A 9228-nucleotide genomic window follows, 5' to 3' on the forward strand; every position below is an offset into this window, starting at 1 on the left:
TGTCTAGGACATACACAGCTACACATAGCTTTTCCCACCCCCAGCAGCCCTAGACCACCCACGGCCACTTCTCTTCTACCTCCTTTTCCTCGCAGTTCAGGCCAGGCTGACTTGAGCAGAGGATGTGCGTGCACATGTGCAGCCCACTTACATACCTTCCCCGGAGCCACCTGCACCCACCCCACCCTGCCACCCACCTCCTCCTCACACACTGCCAGCTTCAACCCCCTGGAGAGTCCTCCCCCCCTCCTCACCAGGACCCGTGGCCCATCCCAGCTGGAGCAGTGAGGTACTGGACTCTTTCCCCACACTGGCAGGGCCCTGGGCCCGCAGACCCATGCCCCTGTTTTGCGTTTCTTGGCAGGATTTCCCTAGAGATTATGACGTTGCAGCCCCGCTGCGAGGACGTAGAGACGGCCGAGGGGGTAGCTTTAACTGTGACGGGTGTCGCCCAGGTATAGTAACTCAGCAGCCCTGCGCATGTCTGTTGAGCTGCCTCGTCCCTGTGCTGGGGTTTGGGGGGAGGCGGCGAAGACGGCAGCCAGGGGCAGTCTCTCTCTAGCGCCCCTGCCCCTGCCCCCCCAAGAGAGGGTCAGTCGTCGCCACTGGAACATGCTTGCTTGGCCCCCTTGGCCACCCAGCAGGACTAACAAGACACCCCTTCTTTTCTCAGCGGGCCCGCGAGGGACAGAAGCAGTGCTGAGGGCTCCTGTCTCACTAACCCCACCCCCATTCTTTGCAGGTGTTGGAAATGCTAAGCCCCAGAATCCAGGCCTTCCCTGTCCCCTGGGAGGGGGGTGCAGAGGGAGAGACCGTGCGAGGCAGAGGAGCTCTGGGCTCTGGGAATCGGAGGCTGCGGTATAGTTCCATCGGGGGGCCTGGGCGAGGAGCACCCTGCCCTGCTCTACCTCTCGGCGTCACAGGGCAGTGAGGGTCAACCATGTCGCAGGCCTCTGGCGAGGGGGTTGGCTGAGTACTTGAAAAGGAAAGACACCCTTGGTTGTGTCCCCCTGGACCTGTCTCCTGCCCTGTCCAGGCTTCTTTCCTAGTCTGTCTGTCTGTCTGCGCCCCTCTTGCTCGTTCTCCCTTCCTCTCTGCCCCTCAGCCTGAGGATCTCCCACGTGGGGAGCCTGCAGGGGAGGAGTTGGCTAGTGCGGGGACGGGGCTGGAACGGGGAGCCGAGCCCTACGTGCGCAGGAGAGAGGTCGTGTCAGGGCCTGGGGCTGCCGGCGAAGGTGCGGTTTCTCCGTGTCAGGAGGACTCCTCGTGCCGCTGTCTCCCCGCTAGAAGCCGCAGACAGATTCCAGCCCGCCTCCTAGCCCCCAGGGCCTCCAGATATGAAAAAGGAGGGGAGGGGCACAGCCACCACCCTCGACACCTCTGGGTCTGGGACCTCCATCTGCCCCCCACCAGCCTGGCTGAAGCACCTCTGTGACCACTGACAGGTGAAGATCATGACGGAGAAGGAGCTCCTGGCTGTGGCCTGTGAGCAGTTCCTGGGCAAGAACGTGCAGGACATCAAGAATGTCGTCCTGCAGACCCTGGAGGGACATCTGCGCTCCATCCTCGGTGAGGCCCTGTCCAGCCTCCAAAGCCCCTCACAGGGGTCCCCAAGCCAGCGCCAGGGAGGGGGGCGTAGTCCTGGCAAGGGGCCTGTCTCACTGAGTTTTCAGGCTGCAACATTCTCCCTCGAGTCTTTCATTTCAACATGTCAGGTGACATGAGTGAAGGATAGGGCATTGGGATGGGGGGCTGTGGGCTGTTCTCCAACCTGGTGCTGCTCAAGACACTTTTCCCCATCCAGCCTGGACTGGGTGAGGACCCTGGGGATGTTCAGATGGCATCCATGGACAGCCTACACGGCAGGGCCTGGAGAACCAGCACTTCCTTGCTGTCTAGGACATACACAGCTACACATAGCTTTTCCCACCCCCAGCAGCCCTAGACCACCCACGGCCACTTCTCTTCTACCTAGCACAACAGACTGTCTTGTCCAAGTACCTGGACTTACAGCCGGGCCCAGACACTGTCCTGCATGGATGTTCACTGCTAGGGCAGTGCCCTGCAGCCCTTTCTCCACGGGCTTGGTCTCTGGCTCCCTCCTTGCTCCAGGGAGCAGAGCTGGGACAGGAGGGCCACGCCTCTCACTGCAGGTTTGGAAGTGAGAGATGAGGGAGCCCATACCTACTCTTAGGAACCTGGCCTCACACCCAGGCTCCACACCCTCCTTTGGTCTCACCTACGGGAGCCTGCAAGCCCTTCCCATTCCTGCTCCCCTTTCTGAGGAGCAGCCCCTTGCCTGATCCCTGGCCTGCCTGGGGGACATCACCACAGGCTGAGACCTTCTTGCCCTAGGCTGGCAGGAGCCTTTCAGGTAGAAGAGAGGCTTCTAACTCAGCCTGGATCCTCAGCCTCCCCTTCTCAGTATCTTCCACAGCCATCCCACACGCATACCCTCAGGGTCAGCCTCCCCTCCTTTAGGCTCCAGGAAGTCCCTCCTGCTGCACTTGGCTGCCATGTCCTGTACTGTCCTGAAGCCCTGATGTAGGCAGCTCTCTCCCCCTTACCAGAGCAATTCCTCCACCTCCGGCATCTGAGCTGCAGCCTCCCTTCCTCCCTCCTTCCCTCCCTCCCTCCCGCTCCCTCTTTCCTTCTTTCCTTCCCCAGGAGAGAGCTTGGTGGGTTCCTGTCTGAGCTGGGTCGAGAGTCCTCTCGGGCCCAAGGGTGCTAGTGTTAGGCACTCAAATGAAGGCAACCTTTGCACCTCTGCATGGCTGGAGGGAGGTCCCTCCCAGAGCGGAAGTGGGGGCTCCCCATTGCCTCCTGCTGCTTATCCCCCACCCCTATCACCTGCTTCTGCCCCTTTAGCCTCTGTCTTCTCTTCCTTCCTCTGGTTTAAGGAAACCGTCCATGCTGTGCACAGCCTGGCCTCCGCCTGCACACGCACCGCCCTAGGGAGGCCCAGCAGAGTGGGCCAAGGAGCCAGCTTCTAGGTGCCTTGTTTGCTTTGCCAATACTCCTTTCTGCCCATGGCCAACTTTGGAAATTCCCAAGTGAATTACTCCCTCATCTCCCAGTTGTCCCTGAATATTCTGGCAAGAGCACCCTTTCTCCGTGAGCCTTCCTTCACCCCTACTCCCAAATCAGAAAATCCACATTTTTCTTTGGGTTTTTCTGGCACTGCCTTGCCTTGGTTGTGCTGGGTAGTACAAACCTGGAGGTTTTGTGCCCCGAGCAGGATCCGGTATTTGCTGAGGCTCATTAGTCCCCAGAGTGGCCTCTGCCTCCCACTTTCTGGAAACACAGGTTTGCCTGTGTTAGGAGGGTGGGCTAAGGCTAAGTCTCTCAGATTGTGACAGGAATCTGCTGGGAAGGTGAGGTGGTGGGCAACCCAGGTGCTCTGGGCAGAGGCCTTCTGACCTCAAGCCGTCAGCCCAGGGCATTAGCAGGCATCACCCCCAGCCCATGGGCCTAGCAGCACCTCCACAGAAGGGTTTGGGGGCTAGAGAAGAGACCCAGAAGCCTCAGGCCAGCAAGGGGGTGTCTCTGCTCTCCTGCGGCCCTAGGCTGAGCTGGCAGTGGGGGGTTGAAGTATGGAGAGCACCCCCACCCCGCCCCAGGCATCAGTGCTTGTCTGGTAACCACTGTGTGTGTTTGCTGTGTCCCCTCCTACCCCTTCCTGTCCCTACCTCTCCCTATCCCCTGGCTGCTCCTCAGACTGTCTCTGGAGGTTATGACCATCCTGTGTCGCTGTGAGAATATTGAGACGTCGGAGGGGGTCCCGCTATTCGTAACAGGGGTTGCACAGGTAATAACCCACCTGCTTCCTCCTCTGTGTCTAACCTTCTCTCTCCCTGCCCTGCGGGGCCTGGCAGGCAGGAGCCGGCGGACTCCCCTCCTGAGAGTGTGCCTCCCCTCCTTTCTCTCCTCGGCTGCTCTGGGTGCCAGGACGTAGAGCCCCAGGGCCCCTGCCCTTGCCCATTGGGACTGCAAGGGGGGAAGGAGCGAGGGATTCTGGAAGCTCTGCCCCAGCCTGCCAGTGAGTGACCTTGGATGCCAAGCCTTCACTACCGTGCAGCCATAGCTGGCGAAATCTATTCTTGGGCCAGGGTGCTAAGTAACTCCCGGTGCCTCGTCCGTAACGTGCAGGTCCCCAGCATCATTGCTTCATTTACCAGCTCTCCATTGAGCACCTTCTCAGTCTCAGGCACTTGGAATGCAGCAGCAAACATCAAAAAGCCCCTGCCCCTCAGAGCCCATGTGCCAGTGGGTCCCCAGGCTGGAAGACGCCTAAACAGCATCTTCCTCATCCCCCTCCCTCCGCACTAAATTGCCCTTCGGCCTGCTCAGGCGAAAGTCCTGCACCACCACTCCCTTCCTCTGCCATCTCTAATCGAGAAGGGGACCGTCCCCATCTTATCAGCCCTGGTAGCCGTGGAAGAGCAGTCTAGCGCAGAGGCCTGAGAAGCTCAGCGCACCTTGTGTGGAATGGGTAGGGTCCAGGTCTCCAGCATCCCCTTTGAAGCAGCCCTTTCCCCTCCAAACCCACTGCTACACTCGAAACCTCTGCAGACGCCCAGGTCCCTTTCAAGCTGGGCGATTGTGGACACTTGAGGAGTCGTACCGTCTGGGCAGAGCAACTCTTTCTAGGGTTTCTAGGGCTCACACTCCTTGGCCAGGAGGCTCTGGTATGACCCGATTGACCCAACCGGGGTGGGTTTCAAGTCACAGGCTGTTGCCAGGTGAAGGGACCAGGTAGGGCTTCCCTAGCAAGGGGCAGGTGCAGGATCACTTCCACATTGGCCCAGCAGTTGGCATACTCCCAGCATGCCGGGATGAGGCAGAGCCTTCTAGGCAGCTTCCTGGGACATCCCGGGGTGCAGCGTAGACCCAGGGGATGGGTGAGGACCCTGGGGATGTTCAGATGGCATCCATGGACAGCCTACACGGCAGGGCCTGGAGAACCAGCACTTCCTTGCTGTCTAGGACATACACAGCTACACATAGCTTTTCCCACCCCCAGCAGCCCTAGACCACCCACGGCCACTTCTCTTCTACCTCCTTTTCCTCGCAGCCACAGAAGGAGGCTCAGTACTAAACGCTGTTGAGAAAGATCCAGCTCAGACTGCACAACCCCTGCACACATCCAGACCTCTGCATGCATGCCTTCTCCCTTTCCCAGCTGGCTGGGCCCCTGGAGAGCCAGTCCATGATCCCTCTGCCCCCAGGGACCCTGACTGTGGAGCAGATTTATCAGGACCGGGACCAGTTTGCCAAGCTGGTGCGGGAGGTGGCAGCCCCTGACGTTGGCCGCATGGGCATTGAGATCCTCAGCTTCACCATCAAGGTACGGTGTGATGGGGAGGCTGACCCCCGTAGCATCCGCCTGGGAGATGGGGGCTTGGCTAGAGGGACACCTGTATGCCTCTGGCTGTCCCTGTGTGCCTGTGACTCCCGCTTCCCTCCCCAGGATGTCTATGACAAAGTAGACTATCTGAGCTCCCTGGGCAAGACGCAGACTGCCGTGGTACAGAGAGATGCTGACATTGGCGTGGCCGAGGCAGAGCGGGACGCAGGCATCCGGGTATGTGACATTTCCTTCCCACCCCCAGGGATAGAAAGCTCAGAGGTGATAGGACCATGGTCACTCAGGGGACCCTCAGCACCTGCCCCTCCTGCTCTTAGGAAGCCGAGTGCAAGAAGGAGATGCTGGACGTGAAGTTCATGGCAGACACCAAGATCGCCGACTCCAAGCGAGCCTTCGAGCTGCAGAAGTCAGCCTTCAGTGAGGAAGTCAACATCAAGGTGAGAAGCCGGAGGGCATCCCGGGTTGGGGCTCAGGGCTCAGGACTTGGTGACCAGCCTCTAATGCCGACCACCCTCTTGCCACAGACAGCAGAGGCCCAGTTGGCCTACGAGCTGCAGGGGGCCCGTGAGCAGCAAAAGATCCGGCAGGAAGAGATCGAGATTGAAGTTGTACAACGCAAGAAGCAGATTGCAGTGGAGGCGCAGGAGATCTTGCGCACAGACAAGGAGCTCATCGCCACGGTGCGCCGCCCTGCCGAGGCCGAGGCCCACCGCATACAGCAGATCGCCGAGGGTGAAAAGTGAGAGCCGCCCCAGGTGCTGGGGTCAGGGGTCAGAGGAGGTTTGAGGGCCTGGCGTAGTGCCTGGCACAGAGGGCATCCTGGTTAGTCCCTCCTTCCACTTGTAGCTAGGAGCCGGTGGCCTCTCCCTGGCCACAGCCAGGAGGCCTGGGGACCCACCCCCTTCAAATGTTTCCCACCCCTGACATCCACCAGAGCAGAGGGCTTGAGGGTTTACTAGCCCCAGGCAAAGCTTGAGGGGACCTTGGCATCTCCCACTGACCCTGTCCGGCCTGGGCTCCCCCAGGGTGAAGCAGGTCCTCTTGGCACAGGCAGAGGCTGAAAAGATCCGCAAAATCGGGGAGGCAGAGGCCGCGGTCATCGAGGCGATGGGCAAGGCAGAGGCTGAGCGGATGAAGCTCAAGGCTGAAGCCTACCAGAAGTATGGGGATGCAGCCAAGATGGCCTTGGTGCTGGAGGCCCTGCCCCAGGTGAGGCCGCCACCCCAGGTTGGGACCCGAGGGTCATGTGTCCTCCCTTGATGAGCTGGGCAAATGCCAGAACTTCTCTGGGCCTTGTCAGTAACACAGCAACAGGCAGCCAGAAGGATTAAATGGGGAGAGTACTCAGCAGCCGGACAGGAGCCCTCCAGCTGGCCTCTCCTACCATGGCTCAAAAATAAGGGCCGCCTGGGCTGCTGTGGGCTTTGGGGGAGCTGGAGGCGGGAGGGAGTCAGAGCACCAGCCAAGCTCTCCTCCCACTCCGCCTCCTAGATTGCTGCCAAAATCGCTGCCCCACTGACCAAAGTCGATGAGATCGTGGTCCTCAGTGGGGACAACAGCAAGGTCACATCAGAAGTGAACCGGCTGCTGGCCGAGCTGCCTGCCTCCGTGCACGCCCTCACAGGTGTGGACCTGTCTAAGGTACGTGCCTCCCGAGCTGCGGTGGGGTTGCCTGGGCAGCCCATTGGACTGGCCCAGGCGGAGCGGTCCTGGGCCCCAAGGCCAAGGCCTCATGGCACCTCCCATCCTTGCAGATACCACTGATCAAGAAGGCTACCAGTGCACAGGTGTGAGGTTCCAGCAGCCCACACCCTTCAGCAGCCGCCTGCCCCTCCCTCCAGCATCCATTTTAATACCACGGGGACAGTGGGAGCGTTACTGACTCTGGTGCCTTATTTTGTAGGGACCAGAAGTGCTGCGTGTTCAGGCCATCTCTGGCTGTCTTCCCTTCTCTCCTGTCTCTGTCCATCTCTTCCTCTTCCTCTCCTCTCCCCCACACCCCCACTTTCACTGCCACGTTCATCTGGTTTGTCTCTCATCTCCCTGTGTGTCTCTTCCTTTGTCGGTCTTTCTCTCTCCTCTCCTCCCACCCACTACGCACATCATGTAGTCTGAGCTGAAGATGTTTATTATAATCACTGTCTGTCTGTGGAGGGTGGCCCTGCTGCTCCTCCAAATCCTGGTGCCTTGAAGTTCTCTGTGCATCTGTCCGTCCTCCCCATGACCCTGGCCAGAGCTCAGCATGGGTGCGGGGGTTCTGGGTAGGACGGCCACTCTCCCCTCTCCTGGCCTGGTCTTTGCAGCCCTAAACCCTGCCCCAGGAAGCCCATGGCCTCACCTGCTCCTGCCCCTCTAGGCCTGGGCAGCCATGGCCTGCAGGGCCCAGGGCTGTCACCCTTCCCCTCATCCCTTCCCAGGCCCAGGCTGGCACTCATACTCTATCCTCTCTCCCCACCCCAGGGGCACAGAGGCAAGGCCTCTTGTCTCTAGCAGTTTCCTCAGTTTACTACTGCCTTAGGAGGCCCCTGCTTGTGCTCAGGGAAGTCCTCTTCATGGGCATGTCCCTGCTGGGGTGGTGGGGCTTGGTCCCAACTCTGCTATGCCTTTCTGGGATCAGGGTCTAGCCCTGCTGGGGACAAGAAAGCATGTAGACCCTCTTCCTGCCTGAAGGTTTTGGGCCCTTCCAGTGGGCAAGGATGTGCCAACCCTGTGCAGAACTGAGTGCCGTAGACTGGCCAGACCCCATAGCCCTTGTACCATCTTTCTTCCTGGCCAGACTGATAGGGCTCCAGCCATGGGAAAGCAGCCCAGTCCTCTGTCTCCTTGCTCCAATGGAGGCGGGAGAACCCAGAGCCCAAACATCCTGGCAGGGGTGCTGCGGGCGTCCTACCGTCCCAGTTCCCCACCCCTGGCCCTGCCCCAGCCTGTGTAGCTGTTCCTGCATGTGGATGCTGCATGTCTGGTCTGGGGCTTGGATGTTGCACTGCCCCACTGCCTGTCCCTTCTGATAAAATAAAGATCTCTAGTGCCCAGACCCTGCGTTGTGTCTTCTGTGAGGGGAGAGGCTGGGGCCAAGAACCAATCAGGTACTCCATCCATACACCCCTTCAGCCTCAAGGCTGCTCTTAGCCTGTTCTTCTCCACCCTAGCCACTGAGGGGCATCAGCACACTGGCCTTGTCCCCAGTGGTAGCCTGGGACATGGCTGCCATTGGCCAGGGTGCTGAGATCAGACCTGAGCCCTGGAAGACCTGGCTCTGCTGCAGGTAGGTGGAGGGGGCAACCAGCTTCACTGCATCTCCGTACCAGTCCTGAGCTCTACTAAGTAAGGGAAGCTACCTCTCAGGCTTAAGAGCATGAACTCAGCAAGGTGGGAGGATCACTTGAGGCCAGGAGTTCGAGACCAGCCTGAGCAAAATAGTGAGGACCTATCTGTACAAAAATTTTAAAATTAGCCTGGCATGGTGGCGTGTGCATGTAGTACTAGCTACTCAGGAGGCTGAAGCAAGAGGATTGCTTAAGCCCAGGATTTGGAGGGTGCAGTGAGTGATGATCATGCCATAGCACTCCAGCCTGGACAACAAAGCAAGACCCTGACTCAAAGAAAAGGCTGGGAGCATGAAATCTGAAGTCAGGCAGTTTGGCTTTAAATTTCAGCTCTGTTGTTTTTTTTTTCAATAATGTTTTTTTGTTGTTGTTTTTTTTATTTTTTGAGACAGAGTCTCACCGTTTTGCCCGGGCTAGAGTGAGTGCCGTGGCGTCAGCCTAGCTCACAGCAACCTGACACTCCTGGGCTCAAGCAATCCTTCTGCCTCAGCCTCCCGAGTAGCTGGGACTACAGGCATGCGCCACCATGCCCGG

At 59.3% G+C, this 9228-nt stretch overlaps 1 protein-coding gene across 2 annotated transcripts in view; it reads left to right on the forward strand.

Annotated features, from left to right (window-relative positions):
• The window catches only part of FLOT2 (flotillin 2), an 18937-nt gene extending 10537 nt beyond the window's left edge, over positions 1–8400 (forward strand). Inside the window, exons 3-11 of one of the 2 annotated variants that reach the window (XM_012648311.1) lie at positions 365–455; positions 1446–1569; positions 5229–5347; positions 5471–5584; positions 5686–5805; positions 5893–6107; positions 6394–6577; positions 6860–7009; positions 7123–8400. In XM_012648311.1, coding sequence (XP_012503765.1) covers positions 365–455; positions 1446–1569; positions 5229–5347; positions 5471–5584; positions 5686–5805; positions 5893–6107; positions 6394–6577; positions 6860–7009; positions 7123–7161 — 1156 coding nt within the window. In that variant the 3' untranslated portion in view covers positions 7162–8400. The remainder of the gene's footprint in view (positions 1–364; positions 456–1445; positions 1570–5228; positions 5348–5470; positions 5585–5685; positions 5806–5892; positions 6108–6393; positions 6578–6859; positions 7010–7122) is intronic. The other variant, XM_012648312.1, reaches the window with a different exon arrangement.
• The last annotated feature ends 828 nt before the right edge of the window (positions 8401–9228 follow it).

The sequence above is a fragment of the Propithecus coquereli genome, unplaced genomic scaffold (genome assembly GCF_000956105.1).
Source record: "Propithecus coquereli isolate 6110/MARCELLA unplaced genomic scaffold, Pcoq_1.0 Scaffold281, whole genome shotgun sequence".
Lineage (NCBI taxonomy): Eukaryota > Metazoa > Chordata > Mammalia > Primates > Indriidae > Propithecus > Propithecus coquereli.